The sequence below is a fragment of the Heptranchias perlo genome, chromosome 21 (assembly GCF_035084215.1).
Source record: "Heptranchias perlo isolate sHepPer1 chromosome 21, sHepPer1.hap1, whole genome shotgun sequence".
Taxonomy (NCBI): Eukaryota; Metazoa; Chordata; class Chondrichthyes; order Hexanchiformes; family Hexanchidae; genus Heptranchias; species Heptranchias perlo.
The window spans coordinates 2,017,099-2,037,016 of NC_090345.1; the positions used below are offsets into that span (position 1 = coordinate 2,017,099).

The 19,918-nt window shown below is 49.9% G+C and overlaps 1 protein-coding gene across 1 annotated transcript in view; it reads right to left on the reverse strand.

Moving 5' to 3' along the window:
* Positions 1-19,918, reverse strand: part of cfap43 (cilia and flagella associated protein 43) — a 119,656-nt gene that overhangs the window by 26,020 nt on the left and 73,718 nt on the right. The window contains 9 exon segments of the mRNA XM_068002788.1: positions 1,134-1,245; positions 2,811-2,892; positions 8,149-8,256; positions 9,309-9,428; positions 9,861-9,986; positions 13,188-13,268; positions 14,069-14,158; positions 15,600-15,806; positions 17,759-17,962. Of these exon segments, the coding sequence (XP_067858889.1) occupies positions 1,134-1,245; positions 2,811-2,892; positions 8,149-8,256; positions 9,309-9,428; positions 9,861-9,986; positions 13,188-13,268; positions 14,069-14,158; positions 15,600-15,806; positions 17,759-17,962 (1,130 nt within the window).

The window sequence follows — 19,918 nt, forward strand, 5'->3', positions numbered from 1 at the left end:
TGTCAGTGTGCCCATGTGTGCATGTGCCTGTGTGTGCGTATGCAGTGTATGCATGTGCAGTATGTGTGTGTGTCCGTGTGAGGCGTGTCCGTGTGAGGCGTGTGCGGTATGTCCGTGTGAGGCGTGCGCGGTGTGTCCGGGCGCGGTGTGTCCGTGTGCGGTGTGTCCGTGTGCGGTGTGTCCGTGTGAGGCGTGCACGGTGTGTCCGGGCGCGGTGTGTCCGGGCGCGGTGTATGCCTGTGCGGTGTGTCAGTGTGCGGTGTGTCCGTGTGAGGCATGTGAGGCGTGTGCGGTGTGTCCGGGCGCGGTGTGTCCGGGCGCGGTGTGTCCGTGTGCGGTGTGTCCGTGTGAGGCGTGTGCGGTGTGTCCGTGTGAGGCGTGTGCGATGTGTCCGGGCGCGGTGTGTCCGGGCGCGGTGTATGCCTGTGCGGTGTGTCAGTGTGCGTCGGTGTGTCCGGCGCGGTGTGTCCGGGCGCGGTGTATGCCTGTGCGGTGTGTCAGTGTGCGGTGTGTCCGTCGTGTGAGGCGTTGTGCGATGTGTCCGGGCGCGGTGGTATGCCTGTGCGGTGTGTCAGTGTGCGGTGTGTCCGTGTGAGGCATGTGAGGCGTGTGCGGTGTGTCCGGGCGCGGTGTGTCCGGGCGCGGTGTGTCCGGGTGCGGTGTATGCCTGTGCGGTGTGTCAGTGTGCGGGGTGTGTCCGTGTGAGGCGTGTGCGATGTGTCCGGGCGCGGTATGTCCGGGCGCGGTGTGTCCGTGTGAGGCGTGCGCGGGTGTGTCCGGGTGCGGTGTGTCCGTGTGAGGCGTGCGCGGTGTGTCCGGGCGCGGTGTGTCCGTGTGAGGCGTGCGGCGGTGTGTCCAGGTGCGGTGTATGCCTGTGCGGTGTGTCAGTGTGCGGTGTGTCCGTGTGAGGCGTGTGCGGTGTGTCCGGGCGCGGTGTGTCCGTGTGAGGCGTGCGCGGTGTGTGTCCGGGCGCGGTGTGTTCCGGGCGCGGTGTGTCCGTGTGAGGCTAGTGCGCGGTGTGTCCAGGCGCGGTGTGTCCGTGCGCGGTGTGTGCGTGTGCTGAAGACCTGGGTGCTGGAGAGAGCTGCACGGTCTAGATGATGTGCTCCTACACTCCTGTATGGGGTACTCACTTGGGTCTGCGTTTGTACAGTTTGTACAGCTGGTCAACCACTGTAGCGTGGATATCAAAAAACTCCTTCCTGAATCCACGATCCAGGAGCTGAGAAGAAGCACAAGGCAGATCTTACGTTAGAGACTAATGGGGAACAGGCCAGGGACAAATCAGGGCAGATAAGGGGGCTTCCTGACCCCATAGGCAGAGCCCCACTGCTCAGAGGACAAATTATTCTATTCATTCCTCAGTTGTCGTGAATTAAAATACATTGATTTTAATTAAATAGAGTTTGTTTCTGGGAAAGGGTGTCTGTAATTGGCCTCAGTGCCCCCGGTAGAACCCTGACTCCCGGGTCCCCCACTCCTCATTGCTGTCCAGTTGGTCCTGCTGCACAGTGGCCTTGGTGGACAGTGAGCGTGAAAGGGATTGGGTTCAGGATCGGGGGGGGGGGGGTTCACTCGCAGCCCAGGATCGGGGGTAGGGGAGAAGGCACTCACGGCCCAGGATCGGAGGGGGGGGGGGCACTCACGGCCCAGGATCGGGGGGGGGGGGGGGGGGGGGGAGGAGGCACTCACGGCCCAGGATCGGGGGGGGGGGGGGGGGCACTCACGGCCCAGGATCGGGGGGGGGGGGGGGCACTCACGGCCCAGGATCGGGGGGGGGGGGGGGGGGGAGGAGGCACTCACGGCCCAGGATCGGGGGGGGGGGGGGGGGGGAGGAGGCACTCACGGCCAGGATCGGGGGGGGGGGGGGGGGGGGGAGGAGGCACTCACGGCCCAGGATCGGGGGGGGGGGGGGAGGAGGCACTCACGGCCCAGGATCGGGGGGGGGGGGGGAGGAGGCACTCACGGCCCAGGATCGGGGGGGGGGGGGGGGGGGGGAGGAGGCACTCACGGCCAGGATCGGGGGGGGGGGGGAGGAGGCACTCACGGCCCAGGATCGGGGGGGGGGGGAGGAGGCACTCACGGCCCTCAGGATCGGTGGGGGGGGGGGGGGCACTCACGGCCCAGGATCGGTGGGGGGGGGGGGGGGCACTCACGGCCAGGATCGGGGGGGGGGGGGGGGGGGGCACTCACGGCCCAGGGATCGGGGGGGGGGGGGGGGGGAGGAGGCACTCACGGCCCAGGATCGGGGGGCGGGGGGGGGGGCACTCACAGCCCAGGATCGGGGAGCAATCACGGTCACCTATTCCAGCATTGTGTACACCCCCTAATCCCAGTGTTGTGTACACCCCCTAATCCCAGTGTTGTGTACACCCCCTAATCCCAGTGTTGTGTACACCCCCTAATCCCAGTGTTGTGTACACCCCCTAATCCCAGTGTTGTGTACACCCCCTAATCCCAGTGTTGTGTACACCCCCAATCCCAGTGTTGTGTACACCCCCTAATCCCAGTGTTGCGTACACCCCCTAATCCCAGTGTTGTGTACACCCCCTAATCCCAGTGTTGTGTACACCCCCTAATCCCAGTGTTGTGTACACCCCCTAATCCCAGTGTTGTGTACACCCCCTAATCCCAGTGTTGTGTACACCCCCAATCCCAGTGTTGTGTACACCCCCTAATCCCAGTGTTGCGTACACCCCCTAATCCCAGTGTTGTGTGCACCCCCAATCCCAGTGTTGTGTACACCCCCAATCCCAGTGTTTGTGTGCACCCCCTAATCTCAGTGAGACAAGGAAGGTTAAATGTTTTACTTTTGTCTTCAGCCACTAGATCATCGTAGGCCTCTCGGAATCGCTCCACCCGCACTCTGGCCTCCTGCACCATCTGAGAACTCTGGAATCTGTGAAAGGGGGAAGGGAACAGGGGGTCACTGATGGAAAAGGTCACTCAAGCACTCGGGAGGAGTTCACCTGATCAGAATCAGTAAATATCTTCACACAGGTCAATACTTTTTATACAGTAATTATCCAGCTCGTGATGTGATAAACCAGCCAGATCAGTGATATCGTGATTGACCCCTCGGCCCATTGATTGTGGTGTGAGAGGCCCAGCGAAGGGCCCAGTCCCACAGGACAGGACACCAGGGGAATGGCCCAGTCCCATAGGACAGGATACCAGGGGAAGGGTCCAGTCCCGCAGGACAGGGCACCAGGGGAATGGCCCAGTCCCATAGGACAGGATACCAGGGGAAGGGTCCAGTCCCGCAGGACAGGACACCAGGGGAAGGGCCCAGTCCCGCAGGACAGGACACCAGGGGAAGGGCCCAGTCCCGCAGGACAGGACACCAGGGGAAGGGCCCAGTCCCACAGGACAGGACACCAGGGGAAGGGCCCAGTCCCGTAGGACAGGACACCAGGGGAAGGGTCCAGTCCCGTAGGACAGGACACCAGGGGAAGGGCCCAGTCCCACAGGACAGGACACCAGGGGAAGGGCCCAGTCCCATAGGACAGGATACCAGGGGAAGGGTCCAGTCCCGCAGGACAGGGACACCAGGGGAAGGGCCCAGTCCCGCAGGACAGGACACCAGGGGGAAGGGCCCAGTCCCACAGGACAGGACACCAGGGGAAGGGCCCAGTCCCGTAGGACAGGACACCAGGGGAAGGGTCCAGTCCCGTAGGACAGACACCAGGGGAAGGGCCCAGTCCACAGGACAGGACACCAGGGGAAGGGCCCAGTCCCGTAGGGACAGGACACCAGGGGAAGGGTCCAGTCCCGTTAGGACAGGACACCAGGGGAAGGGCCCAGTCCCGTAGGACAGGACACCAGGGGAAGGGTCCAGTCCCGTAGGACAGGACACCAGGGGAAGGGCCCAGTCCCGCAGGACAGGACACCAGGGGAAGGGCCTGATTTCATGCCTATATGGCCTAGCTCTAATTTTAAGATTATGCCCCCTTATTCACGATTACCCCACGAGAGGAAATAGTTTCTCTCTATCCACCCTAAAAAATCCTTTAATCATTTTAAGCACCTCAATTAGATCATCCCTCAACCTTCTAAACTCAAGATGTGGAGATGCCGGTGATGGACTGGGGTTGACAAATGTAAAGAATCTTACAACACCAGGTTATAGTCCAACAATTTTATTTGAAAATCACAAGCTTTCGGAGGCTTTCTCCTTCGTCAGGTGAATGTGGAAATCCTTGAACGTTTCGCATTTATATTCAGAGAACAATACCTGGTGATTACAGATAATCTTTCCAACTGCCTGTTGTCAAGGCAATCAAAGTGTTCAGACAGAGAGATGTTACCTACAGGACCACCGAATATACAAACAGCCAGAACACAAAACAGAGAGAGAGAGGGAGAAACATCCGAAAGGAAGAGAAAGACAGAAAACGACCCGTTGTATTAAAAGCAGATAACTTTTATTCGCTGGTGGGGTTACATGTAGCGTGACATGAACCCAAGATCCCGGTTGAGGCCATCCTCATGGGTGCGGAACTTGGCTATCAATTTCTGCTCGACGATTTTGTGTTGTCGTTTCTCCCTCTCTCTCTCTGTTTTATGTTCTGGCCGTTTGTATACTCGGTGGTCCTGTAGGTGACACCTCTCTGTCTGAACACTTTGATTGCCTTGACAACGGGCAGTTGGAAAGATTATCTGTAATCACCAGGTATTGTTCTCTGACTATAAATGCGAAACGTTCAAGGATTTCCACATTCACCTGACGAAGGAGAAAGCCTCCGAAAGCTTGTGATTTTCAAATAAAATTGTTGGACTATAACCTGGTGTTGTAAGATTCTTTACATTTCTAAACTCAAGGCAATACAAGCCAAGTTTGTGCAACCTGTCCCCATAATTTAACCCTTTAAGCCCTGGTATCATGCTGGTGTATCTGAAATAGAATACAAATGCAGGGAGGTAATGTTAAATTCATATAGAACCTTGGTCAGACCTCACTTGGATTACTGTATGCAATTCTGGTATCCCTACTACAAAAAGGATATTGAAGCACTGGAGAGTCCAGAACAAGGGGGCATAAATATAAGATAGTCACTAATAGATCAAATCAAGAATTTAGGAGGAGAATTTCTTTACAGAGAGTGGTGAGTGTGTGGAACTCACGACCACATGGAGTGGTTGAAGCAGAGGGCACTGACACATTTAAGGGTAGGCTTGATGTATACACGAGGGAGAAGGGAATAGAGGGATTCGGGGGCAGGGTGGGAAGAGGCCATTAGCGTGGGAGGAGGCTCATGTGGAGTATAAAAATTGGCACAGACCAGTTGGGTCGAATGGCCGGTTTCTGTTACTGATTACTGATTCGTCCCGTCTCTGGGGTACTGAAGATCGGAATCATTATAACAGTGACCTGCCCCGTTACCAGTCAGATCGTGTGATACACTTCAGAGAGGGACAGTCACAGAGTTGAGTCGCAGAATTACTCGTCTCTGAAATCCACTTACCAGCACAGCAGTGAGTTTCATTATCGTTCCCCGCCTGTTAGACTGAACCATTATGGATGGAAAGAGCTGAGCAGCTGACGGGTTTAATGGGCATAAAGTGGGTTAGGGTGGCCAAATAAGGGATGGGAAGGCTGGTAAAAACTAGTTAGACCTTTGCATTTTCAGCACGTGCCTGTAGGGACAGGAATGGGTTTTGTTTTTTTGATTAGAGCTGAGGATGCGTCCTGGTCCTACAAGCTGTGTTAACAGGCAGCACTGGGCTGGCATGGTATGTGACTGGCTAGGGAGAAAAGAGTAGGAATGCTTTCTGTACATAGAATGGAGAAGGAAAGGGAGCTGTGGAATGTTTACTGGGACAATGATCTGTGGGTCTCTGACGTTCCAAAAGATTACTAGGTATAATCTACTCTGTGTGCAATTTTAGGGCATAGGTCTGAGCTAATTCAATGTAAAGAGGGTTAACTCACAGTAAAAAAACAAAATATTGCAAATGCTGGAAATCTGAAATAAAAACAGAGACTGCTGGAGACATACGGCAGATCAGGCAGCGTCTGTGGGGGCAACAGGCAAATTAATGGCTTGACTGCAAAACCCTTTATCAAAACTGGATTGTTAGTGAGCCAGCAATTAGATTTTAAATGTTATTCTCATCTACAATATAACTGCAGGCCAAAGGAAACTATGTCTAAAGGTGGACGATTGCTAGTGAATGGCAGTGTAATATGATGGTCTAAATCACTAGTGAATGGCGGTGTACTATGATGGTCTAAATCACTAGTGAATGGCGGTGTAATATGATGGTCTAAATCACTAGTGAATGGCGGTGTACTATGATGGTCTAAATCACTAGTGAATGGCGGTGTAATATGATGGTCTAAATCACTAGTGAGTGGCGGTGTACTATGATGGTCTAAATCACTAGTGAATGGCGGTGTACTATGATGGTCTAAATCACTAGTGAATGGCAGTGTAATATGATGGTCTAAATCACTAGTGAATGGCGGTGTACTATGATGGTCTAAATCACTAGTGAATGGCAGTGTAATATGATGGTCTAAATCACTAGTGAATGGCAGTGTAATATGATGGTCTAAATCACTAGTGAATGGCAGTGTAATATGATGGTCTAAATCACTAGTGAATGGCAGTGTAATATGATGGTCTAAATCACTAGTGAATGGCAGTGTAATATGATGGTCTAAATCACTAGTGAATGGCAGTGTAATATGATGGTCTAAATCACTAGTGAATGGCAGTGTAATATGATGGTCTAAATCACTAGTGAATGGCAGTGTAATATGATGGTCTAAATCACTAGTGAATGGCGGTGTAATATGATGGTCTAAATCACTAGTGAATGGCGGTGTACTATGATGGTCTAAATCACTAGTGAATGGCGGTGTAATATGATGGTCTAAATCACTAGTGAATGGCAGTGTAATATGATGGTCTAAATCACTAGTGAATGGCGGTGTACTATGATGGTCTAAATCACTAGTGAATGGCAGTGTAATATGATAGTCTAAATCACTAGTGAATGGCGGTGTACTATGATGGTTTAAATCACTAGTGAATGGCGGTGTACTATGATGGTCTAAATCACGAGTGAATGGCAGTGTAATATGATGGTCTAAATCACTAGTGAATGGCGGTGTACTATGATGGTTTAAATCACGAGTGAATGGCGATGTAATATGATGGTCTAAATCACTAGTGAATGGCAGTGTAATATGATGGTCTAAATCACTAGTGAATGGCGGTGTACTATGATGGTCTAAATCACTAGTGAATGGCGGTGTACTATGATGGTCTAAATCACTAGTGAATGGCGGTGTACTATGATGGTTTAAATCACTAGTGAATGGCGGTGTACTATGATGGTTTAAATCACGAGTGCATGGCGATGTAATATGATGGTCTAAATCACTAGTGAATGGCAGTGTAATATGATGGTCTAAATCACTAGTGAATGGCGGTGTACTATGATGGTCTAAATCACTAGTGAATGGCGGTGTACTATGATGGTCTAAATCACTAGTGAATGGCGATGTACTATGATGGTTTAAATCACGAGTGAATGGCGGTGTACTATGATGGTTTAAATCACGAGTGAATGGCGGTGTACTATGATGGTCTAAATCACTAGTGAATGGTGGTGTAATATGATGGTCTAAATCACTAGTGAATGGCAGTGTAATATGATGGTCTAAATCACTAATGAATGGCAGTGTAATATGATGGTTTAAATCACTAGTGAATGGTGGTGTAATATGATGGTCTAAATCACTAGTGAATGGCAGTGTAATATGATGGTCTAAATCACTAGTGAATGGCAGTGTAATATGATGGTCTATATCACTAGTGAATGGTGGTGTAATATGATGGTCTATATCACTAGTGAATGGTGGTGTAATATGATGGTCTATATCACTAGTGAATGGTGGTGTAATATGATGGTCTAAATCACTAGTGAATGGTGGTGTAATATGATGGTCTATATCACTAGTGAATGGTGGTGTAATATGATGGTCTATATCACTAGTGAATGGTGGTGTAATATGATGGTCTATATCACTAGTGAATGGTGGTGTAATATGATGGTCTATATCACTAGTGAATGGTGGTGTAATGCATGAATGAGATATGCACTTATCTTCGATCTAATTCTATTCATATCTTGTACCGTGGCCCCCTTCTGCTCCGTGAGTAGGTAGTTCAGTTGAGCTTCCCTGTTATGTAATTCTTCCTCTATTCGCAGTGAGAAGACCAGATTCATGATCTTGAGCTCCTCCTGTGGGTAAAATGTCAGTCAGTCCCTCACAACATGAATCACTTTTACATCTGCAATCCTTGGGAATGTTCCTAACCGCCTAACCAGTGCCAGCTTGGCTCAGTTAGTAGTGCTCTCGCCTCTGAGTCAGAAGATTGTGGGTTCAAGCTTCACTCCAGGACAGGATCCCATATTTTCTAGCACGCTAGTGGGAATGTAAAGCACTTGCCCTTACAGGCACTAGAACGAACTTTAGCCTGTTTATTGTTCTAATCTGTAAAGCTCCCCCTACGCTGTCAGAAATGCCTAGGGCAGGTACAGCAGGAGTTAAATGCAGAGTAAAGCTCCCTCTACTCTGTCCCTTCAAACACTCCCAGAGGAGGTACAGCACGGGTTAGATACAGAGTAAAGCTCCCTCTACACTGACCCATCAAACACTCCCAGAGGAGGTACAGCACGGGTTAGATACAGAGTAAAGCTCCCTCTACACTGACCCATCAAACACTCCCAGGGCAGGTACAGCACGGGTTAGATACAGTGTAAAGCTCCCTCTACACTGACCCATCAAACACTCCCAGGGCAGGTACAGCACGGGTTAGATACAGAGTAAAGCTCCCTCTATACTGTCCCATCAAACACTCCCAGGGCAGGTACAGCACGGCTTAGATACAGAGTAAAGCTCCCTCTACACTGTCCCATCAAACACTCCCAGGGCAGGTACAGCACAGGTTAGATACAGAGTAAAGCTCCCTCTACACTGTCCCATCAAACACTCCCAGGGCAGGTACAGGGTTAGGTACAGATTAAAGCTCCCTCTACACTGTCCCATCAAACACTCCCAGGGCAGGTACAGGGTTAGGTACAGATTAAAGCTCCCTCTACACTGACCCATCAAACACAGGAGCAAGTGTTGCCAGTTTTACTTTACCCGCCAAGATGCGTCTGGACAGAGACACAGTCGCTGACATTAAACTCATCCGCAGTGGGTGTGGAGCTGGTGTTTGAGCCTGCACAGAGGTTGCAGGGCTGGGCTGTGAGATTCTCAGCGGAGCGAGAGGTTTCTGAGGGTTTACCTGGTAGATGATCATTTCAGTTCTCACTTTCCTATCAAACAGTTTGTTGACTATGTCGTCGAAGCTGTTGGTGGTTTCTGCGATTGAAGCCTGTATTTTCTTCAGCTCGGACTCCAGCGTCTATAAAAGAGGTGAGAAATCAGCTCTGCCTCACTGGGCAACCAAACTCATGTCAAACACAGCCATAAAAACGCACGCTCACACACAAACGCGCACGCACAAACACAAATACATGCGCATACACATACACATATGACACACATGTACGCTAGTAGCAATCACAGGTTAGGGATTGGGAGCCTGAATTCGGGCTGATTTCCCCCCTTCCTACTCCAAGTTACTAAGGTCAGGGGACCCTCCTCCTGAATCGTTGTATTCAGGGCAAGCGATTTAGTCGCCTAATGTACTTCCCAAGCCCCACAACTCTCACAGAAAGTCCCGGGAGGAGGGGGAACGGGCACAGGTGACAACAAATCACTGGGCCTAATTACAGTGCCTGCTGTTCCAAACCAATCCCTTTTCTTTTTATAAGTTTCCCTGCTCCTGGTTTACCTTCCTGTATTTCTCCTTCTCTTCATTTAATTCCAGCGCCTTGGCGGTGTAGTCTTTGGCTTGTTTTATTTGCTCCTCATTCCACTCGTAGTCTGGCTTGTCCATGAAGTATGGTACAGGGATTTCCTGAAAGGAAGCAGCAAGAGAGACTACTGGTATACCACGTAAATATCCCGCTGGTCCCCCACGTAAATATCCCGCTGGTCCCCCACGTAAATATCCCGCTGGTCCCCCACGTAAATATCCCGCTGGTCCCCCGCGTAAATATCCCGCTGGTCCCCCGCGTAAATATCCCGCTGGTCCCCCGGGTAAATATCCCGCTGGTCCCCCGCGTAAATATCCCGCTGGTCCCCCGGGTAAATATCCCGCTGGTCTCCCGCGTAAATATCCCGCTGGTCCCCCACGTAAATATCCCGCTGGTCCCCCACGTAAATATCCCGCTGGTCCCCCGGGTAAATATCCCGCTGGTCTCCCGCGTAAATATCCCGCTGGTCCCCCGGGTAAATATCCCGCTGGTCCCCCACGTAAATATCCCACTGGTCTCCCGCGTAAATATCCCGCTGGTCCCCCGGGTAAATATCCCGCTGGTCCCCCACGTAAATATCCCGCTGGTCCCCCGGGTAAATATCCCGCTGGTCCCCCGGGTAAATATCCCGCTGGTCCCCCGGGTAAATATCCCGCTGGTCCCCCGGGTAAATATCCCGCTGGTCCCCCGTGTAAATATCCCACTGGTCCCCCGTGTAAATATCCCACTGGTCTCCCGCGTAAATATCCCGCTGGTCCCCCACGTAAATATCCCGCTGGTCCCCCATGTAAATATCCCACTGGTCCCCCACGTAAATATCCCACTGGTCTCCCGCGTAAATATCCCGCTGGTCCCCCGCGTAAATATCCCACTGGTCCCCCACGTAAATATCCCACTGGTCCCCCACGTAAATATCCCACTGGTCTCCCGCGTAAATATCCCACTGGTCCCCCGCGTAAATATCCCACTGGTCTCCCGCGTAAATATCCCACTGGTCCCCCGCGTAAATATCCCACTGGTCTCCCGCGTAAATATCCCGCTGGTCCCCCACGTAAATATCCCACTGGTCTCCCGCGTAAATATCCCGCTGGTCCCCCGCGTAAATATCCCACTGGTCTCCCGCGCCCCCATCAGGAATCTCCAGGATTTTCTCGTATTTATTCTGGTTTTACTCTAATTTCCCAGTGCAGTACTGAGGGAGTGCTGCACTGTTGGAGTTTCGGATGAGATGTTAAACCGAGGCCCCGTCTGCTCTCTCAGGTGGATGTATAAGATCCCATGGCACTATTTTGAAGAAGAGCAGGGGCGTTCTCCCTGGGGCCAATATTTACACCTCAACTAACATCACTAAAAATAGATTATTTGGCATTTATCGTATTGCTGTTTGTGGGATCTTGCTGTGTGCAAATTGGCTGCTGCGTTTCCTACATTACAACAGTGACCACACTTCAAAAGTACTTCATTGGCTGTGAAGCACTTTGGGATGTCCTGAGGTTGTGAAAAGTGCTATAGAAATGCAAGTTCTTTCTTTCCTCGAGCTGACTGTTGTGGGATATGGGCTCGAGCCACCCTATGGTACCTCACCCTATTGCCCGCAGTTCACGTCCGAGCCTAGTTAGAAAATCGGAGGCTATTTGACGATGAGGTCCATCACACCAGGCACCCACACACACAACTGGACAGCGGTGAGGACTAGTGATGCTCCCTAGCCCGGGGATACTCCAGCCAGGTGCTGCACCAGCTAATATCAACAGCACTGGCACTGAACCTGGAGCCTTTACCCCTGCTCTCAGTACCACAGTGCAAAGGTCATTTGCCCATCTAACCATCTCCCAACAGAGTTGTAGTTTAGTCCTTGTTAGGTGAACTTCAACCAGAGAAGATGAATCCTAACAGGTGGGTTAGACGTTAAGACATTAATTAGATTTTGTGTCACAAAGCCATCACAGGCTGTTCGACTCCTAATCGCAGTAATTAGAACCATAAAACCAAAGAAAAGATACAGCACAGTAGGGGGCCATTCGGCCCATCATGTCTGTGCCAGCTAGAAGAACATCCAGGTGCCCATTCTAATCCCACCTTCCAACACCTGGTCCGTAGCCCTGCAGCACTTTAGATGCAGGTCCAGGTACTTTTTAAAAGAGTTGAGGGTCCCTGCCTCTATCACCAATTCGGGCAGCGAATTCCATACACCCACCACCCTCTGGGTAAAAAAGTTTTTCCTCATGTCCCCTCTAATCCATCCGCCAATCAGCTTAAATCTATGTCCTCTAGTTCTTGAACTCTCCGCTAGGGGAAACAGGTACTTCCTGTCTACTCTATCTGGGCCCCTCATAATTTTGTACACCTCAATCAAGTCTCCCCTCAGCCTTCTCTGCTCCAAGGAAAACAACCCCAGCCTATCCAATCTCTCCTCGTAGCTGCAATTTTCAAGCCCGGGCAACATTCTTGTAAATCTTCTCTGCACTCTCTCCAGAGCAATTAACGCCCTTCCTGTAATGTGGTGATCAGAACTGCGCACAATACTCCAGGAGTGGCCTTACCAGCGTTTTATACAGTTCCATCATTACATCCCTGCTTTTGTATTCTATACCTCGGCTATTCAGTTCTGATCCGTGATGCTCGAGAACTGGTTATATTATAAGCCTCGCGCACTGCATGTTCACCACACAGAACCCTTCCCTATTGTCAACTACTTTCTCCTGAATTTTGATGTACATCACTGTCCCATCAAACACTCCCAGGGCAGGTACAGCACGGGTTAGATACAGAGTAAAGCTCCCTCTACACTGTCCCATCAAACACTCCCAGGGCAGGTACAGGGTTAGATACAGAGTAAAGCTCCCTCCACACTGTCCCATCAAACACTCCCAGGGCAGGTACAGCACGGGATTTCTATCCGGCAGAAACTAGGATTTGGTGCGGAACTTGATTATACGATCCAATTTTTCAGGGCCCTTGGAAGTGGGTGGCGGACCGGGTCAGGCGGACCCCTGGGAATTTCGGTGCCCCCCCTCCTCAATTGCACTTGTGTGACATTTTTACTTCCCACTGCTGTACTGATACCAAAATACTGAAGCACGAGGGCAGGGGAGCCATTGTTGCTCCTTTGTGCCGGGCACTCTGAGAAGGATGACATCAGTGTGACCGGATGGTGGGTGTAAATCAGCTACACTCCCCTGTGCGGAGTCAGCTGCTGGGCAGGGCAATAGGTTAGAGATACACGGTACGAGAGCCAATTCTGGGAACCCGTTCTGTACACAGGACGTGCTGTAACATCAGTGAACCACTGACACTCTCACCATTTTCAGAATATCCGACTTCTTAATCTCGAGGACTCCTCCCATCATGTCTTTGAGGGCCCGCTCTCTCCAGTTGTCAGCCTGGGAAGAGAGCGAAGGAGAATCAGTGACACGGCTGGTTATTCATTACACCAGGTTCGAGCGTGTGAGCGAGCAGGAGTCAGTGACACATGCACGAATCTCGACCCGCACAAAATCACAGCACAATACAGAGTGTGTCTCTGGAAAGATGGGAGCTGACGGAGCTCAGTATCGATCATTGTTGCAGTATTGAGGCTGACTGGGATTGTGCTGAGCCAGGGTTACTAGTTAGCATAGCCAGGGAGACATAGATATACAGGCAGTAGATGCTGGAAACGCACCAATCAGCAGTAGGCACGGAAAGAAGTATTAACATTTCAGCTGGGACCCTTCACCGGATTTCTTTGTGAGGTTCTGATCAGTTCACACCTGAAATGTTAACCCAGCCAACTCGCTGTGCATTTCCAGCATTTTCTGTGATTGTTTCAGATTCCCAGCACTCGCAGATTTCCCTTTTATCTAAACACTGCATCAATCAGCACATCCCTATAATTAATTCATAAAAAATAATTATAACAAATAAACTTTTCCTGTACTACTGACATCAGCACACCATGGAACTACTGTACAATGCACCCTAGTATTGCACTGGGACTGTACGGCCCGTGCATGTCTCAGTGTCAGCTCCTGTACATGTACAGTACACGCTGGGTAAAAGGGAAGGATTCACCTTGCAGCAGGGTTCAGTGGGTAGTGATCAGAGCTGGGAATGATGGACTTTCAGCACAGGATGTTCTAGCAGTCGAGCTCACCAGCAGGAATTCCCCCCCCCCCACCCCCGTAAACTGTTTGTGAGGTACCTTGGCAGCCAGCAGCCGCAGCTGTTCAGCCTTGTACTCTTCCTCGAGCTTGCGTATCTGCTCTGGGCTGAGGTATCGCTCAGCTGTGATCTGAAGGCAAAGGAAGAAAAGCAAATGGCACTGAGCGAAGCTTCATGTTGAACGTGCACTGGAACATGACAAGCGCGCTGACTAACCCCAACATTTCAAAACCCAAACAGGGCCACTTCTGAGAACCGCAAATCAAAGTCTGCGAGTAAGAGAGGGTCACCACCTCTGGGCGTCAGGGAAAAGGTCATTTATTAGTCAGGCAGCTGCTGCGATCTGTAAACAGCATTGGCGCCAGCTCACTGAAGCAGCAATATCACGAGTACGAGGGTAGCAGAACGTGGGTCTGTAGCCATGACACACTGCACACCGAGTGGAGACGAGGCACTCTCCAATGCTATTTAACGTCAGCTTGGCTCCCACTTCTCAGTCGGAAGGATGCGGGTTATAGTCCAGGACTCTAGGCCGATACTCAGTGGAGCACTGAAGGAGTGCTGCACTGTCAGGAACATAGGAACTGGAAGAAGCCATTCAGCCTCGCAAGCCTGTTCTGCCATTTAATTAAATCCTGGCTGATCTGTATCTTAACTTCATTTACCCGCCTTGGTTCCATATCCCTTGGTACCCTTGCCCAACAAAAAGCTATCTTTCTCAGTTCTGAAATTTTCAATTGACTCCCAGCCTGAACAACTCCAATTCTGGCCTCTTGCGTATCCCTGATGTTAATCGCTCCACCATTGGCGGCCGTGCCTTCAGCTGCCTAGGCCCTAAGCTCTGTAATTCCATCGCTAAACCTCTCCGCCTCTCTACCTCTCTCTCCTCCTTTATGATGCTCCTTAAAACCTACCACTTTGACCAAGCTTTTGGTCACCTGTCCTAACATCTCATGTAGCTCGGTGTCAAATTTTGTTTGATAATCGCTCCAGTGAAGCGCCCTGGGACCTTTTACTACGTTAAAGGCACTATATAAATGCAGGTTGTTGTTGATGATGATGATGAGAGTTCCAGATTTCCACTCCCCTTTGTGTGAAGAAGTGCTTCCTGACACCACCCCTGAACGGCCTGGCTCTAATTTTGATTGTTCTGGACTCCTGCACCAGAGGAAATAGTTTCTCTCTATCTGCCCTATTGAATCCTTTAGGGGCACCATCAATCAAATAAGATGTTAAACTGAGGTTCCCTCTGCTGGTTGGGTTGATGTTAAAGCTGAAAAAGGAAGAGAAGTCGGGCTGGGACTCCAAAAAAGTGAGATTGAATGGATCTTATTCATTCAAAGGGATTGTGTGATAGAAGGGTCTCCCTCTCTGCTGGTTCTGTTGTGTGCCTCTCCGTGAGTTGGTACAGGCAGCACTGAGCAGCAGATTGGCTGGAAACACTGTGTAGCCCGGGGAGACCTGATGAAAGTGGGGAGAACACAATTCATTTAAAAACATGGAAAAAAAATAAAATAAATTGTCACAGAAAGATCTGGTGTGGCCTTCCTACAGCTCGAATGCCCCGTTACCTCTGAATCCTGGACTTCGAAATCTCGCTCGGGTTTCTCCTTGTTACTCATTGTCGGACGCCAGATCTCCTCGTCGACGTCCAGCTGCATGATGATTTCCTCAATCCGCATGTTTCTGTCCTTTACTCGCATCATTTCCACCTCCTTTTGCTTATAAGTTGCGTCAAACTCCTTGTTGAATTCGAGTTTGATGTTGTAAATCACGTCCTTAAGACGAGAAAAAGTAATAATGACCGACATCAGATTTCATTCAGGTCATCAGGGGTGGAATGGCAATTGTGGGTTTGGTGCTGTTGATACCCACGCAGGAGCAGGGCGGTAATATCTCAGCGTGCAATGTACCGAAAGGGGGAAGCTCAGCTTGATGCTTGGGGTGGAAGCCTAGTTTGATGTAGAATCTGGGGTGTCTTACGCAGTCCCACAGCTTTCCCCTCTGCTGCCGGGGTTCCCCGATTAAAACGGGGCCTGGGAGAGGTATACAGCATGGTGCCCATTTTCTTAGATATTCCGCAGTGACTTCTTTGATTGGGTGAGGCTGCATTTAGCAAGAAATATCCCACACTCGCAGCTAGAGGCCACTAAATACACACAAGTTTAAAAGTGAACAAGCAGGTACCTCGGTCTGGGCTGCGAGTACTCTGATATACAATGATTGCTAATCTTATCAACTTACTGTTCTGCTGCCTGCCTTGGTTGGTGGTGTTTCCATCTCTGAGTCAGCTGGTTGTGACTTCAAGCCTCACTCCTGGACTTGAGCACACGATCTGGATAACTCTCCAAGGCAGAATTGAGGGAGTGCTGCACTGTCAGGTGGTGCCGTCCTTTAAACAAGATCTCAATTGAGTGTTAGGTTTGTGGGATTTCTTTACTCTCCTAGATGAGCCGTATCTCCCTGTCTCCCAGAGCGTCTTCACTTGCCCAGATATCTCAGTAAATGTGTGGCATGCTCAGGATTGAAGAGAGAACCCTTTTAGTTTATATCCATTCCTGATTTTATCACACGGTCTCACATGAACCTCTTTGTCTTTGGAAGAGGCAGAATAACACTACAATAGATTCTGATTTAGTTGTTGTTTATGATAGTGTTTATGAAAGGGTAACGCAGTGAGTTGTTATGATCTGGAATGCACTGCCTGAAAGTGGGTGGAAGCAGATTCAGTAATAACTTTCAAAAGGGAATTGGATAAATACTTGAAAAGGAAAAATTTGCAGGGCTAAGTGGAAAGAGCAGGGGAGTGGGATTAATTGGATAGCTCTTTCAAAGAGCCAGTACAGGCACGATGGGCCGAATGGCATAGTGCTAAGGAGGAGGCAGAAGCTGCTGCTGTAGAGTAACGTGACCTTGACCCCTGTTAATTCCCAGCATGTCACGTGCTAAATGCTAGACGCACCACGGAAATACTTAAATTAGTTGCTCTCACGCTGGTGTGAATCAGTTACTCGACTGCCTGTGTGAGCAGGGACCACATTAACTGCCCCGTAATTTCTGTGTTGTCAATGAGACTAGGAGAAAGCAGAGCCTCATAGGTGGAGTGCAGAGAACAGACATGACATGAGGAAGCATTTGGTTGAAGGCACTGACAGTGGTGGTACAGACTTCATGTCTGGCAATTTAGTGAATACATGCCTCTGTCGACGGACTTCACCCTCTGCCCACGAGAGAAAGAGCTTCCATTAGGACAGATTTGTGAAAGGAACAGCAGAAAGCAGGGAACAAGAAAGACTATTCAGCCCACCAAGCTGACTCCGTCCAAGATCACGTAGAATCTACCCTGGTGTCATCCTGTCCCCCTTCCCATTTGTAAGGAATCTTACAACATCAGGTTATAGTCCAACAGTTTTATTTGAAAATCACAAGCTTTCGGAGGCTTTCTCCTTCGACACTTCACCTGACGAAGGAGGAAGCCTCCGAAAGCTTGTGATTTTCAAATAAAACTGTTGGACTATAACCTGGTGTTGTAAGATTCCTTACATTTGTCAACCCCAGTCCACCACCGGCATCTCCACATCATGCCTTCCCATTTGGACTTGGCAAAAGGTAGCAAGCTTAGTTCACGACATAAACCGCAGCCTGAAGCAGTAGTTTGATGTGCAGTGAAGGAACAATGACCTTGAATAAAGACTTGTGCATGTAAGTGCATTGAACATGATTCACTCACCTCTAACAGTATGATCTGATTAATCTTCTCATCCTTTGTGTGCAGATCTAACTGTTTATACAGGTAAGGGTTTATCACACCATGCTGGCAGGTCAGGCTGCCTTTCAATGCGGTGCTCTCTTCCTCCGTCAAATCTTCTTCCTCTGCCTCCTCTTCCTCCTTCTCGTCTTTCTTAGGTGGGGTCTCAACAATGTCTTTTCGAGCCTGCAAGTAGAGAGAGATGAAGCCCTGTTATTCCCACGCTGAGCCTCAATCTGTAATTGTCCATCGTTATGTGTGTTGACGCTTAGCAACGCAAGCCCATCTCTTCCTCCCCTCCCACCATGGTCCCTTGCTGGCTGAAAAGGCAGACATAGAATCATAGAATCATAGAAGTTTACAACATGGAAACAGGCCCTTCGGCCCAACATGTCCATGTCGCCCAGTTTATACCACTAAGCTAGTCCCAATTGCCTGCACTTGGCCCATATCCCTCTATACCCATCTTACCCATGTAACTGTCCAAATGCTTTTTAAAAGACAAAATTGTACCCGCCTCTACTACTGCCTCTGGCAGCTCGTTCCAGACACTCACCACCCTTTGAGTGAAAAAATTGCCCCTCTGGACCCTTTTGTATCTCTCCCCTCTCACCTTAAATCTATGTCCCCTCGTTATAGACTCCCCTACCTTTGGGAAAAGATTTTGACTATCTACCTTATCTATGCCCCTCATTATTTTATAGACTTCTATAAGATCACCCCGAAACCTCCTACTCTCCAGGGAAAAAAGTCTCAGTCTATCCAACCTCTCCCTATAAGTCAAACCATCAAGTCCCGGTAGCATCCTAGTAAATCTTTTCTGCACTCTTTCTAGTTTAATAATATCCTTTCTATAATAGGGTGACCAGAACTGTACACAGTATTCCAAGTGTGGCCTTACTAATGTCTTGTACAACTTCAATAAGACATCCCAACATGTGAAACGCTACCAGCTGTTGACTACCAAAGACTCTCTTTAGTCTGTGGCAGTGCCTGGACTGATGACTTAGCTTCAGTAGTCCTTTTATATCCATCCATCCCCACGGGAAGGAATGTAGGTTCTGTTCTGTGACTGCCTCTATAGCATGGCATGACTCACGAGCAGGATCCTGCAATTGATCGCTTGGCGCCACAGTGTGTTGGCACACTAACACGCTGTGGCCCCATGACACCCGAGTGCCCCACTAGGAATTACATGGTCCTTCTCAATGAAGCTGTCGGGAGGGGAGGGCGGAGGCAGCAGCATTTTCTGGGTATCACAGAAATATCAGCAGAGAAGGGGCTCCATTCAGCCTGTGCCAGCACTAAGCCCCCATCGGAGTAACCTACGCTCATCCCCCTGACTTGTTCTTTCCCTGGGCACAGAGTAACCTACGCTCATCCCCCTGACTTGTTCTTTCCCTGGGCACAGAGTAACCTACGCTCATCCCCCTGACTTGTTCTTTCCCTGGGCACAGAGTAACCTACGCTCATCCGCCTGACTTGTTCTTTCCCTGGGCACAGAGTAACCTACGCTCATCCCCCTGACTTGTTCTTTCCCTGGGCACAGAGTAACCTACGCTCATCCCCCTGCCCTGTTCTTTCCCTGGGCACGGAGTAACCTACGCTCATCCCCCTGACTTGTTCTTTCCCTGGGCACTTGAATTCCTTTCCTCTCCAGGTGTTTAACTAACTCCCCCTTAAATGCGATGATTGACTTGGATTCAACAGCCCCTTGTGGTAATGGATTCCATATTCTGGGAACCCTTTGGGTGACAAGTTCCTTCTACTCTGAGAGACATTGTTACATTTGTCAAATTCTACTTCACTTTCAGCTCAGAGTCCTGAAAAAAATGAATCCGAACCCAAATTCATCTTAACCCGAGTGAGCACACTACTTCCCCAAGGAGGCTAAGTTAGTGTCTGCTCACCATACCCTTTAGGCTGTGGTAGGACATGTTAAATCCATGCAGTCTACAGTGATGGGGGTAAGGAGGTGAATCGGGTTTTGATATAATAGTACACATTGTCAATTAAATGCTGATTTTCCCCAAACATTATGATGGATTTAGGGTGGAAAAAAAATTACAGGTATTGCTATGGCCTTGACAAAGTTATTAAAGAGAATCTCGTCTGTACATTGAAAAGAAATACTTTGCTGTA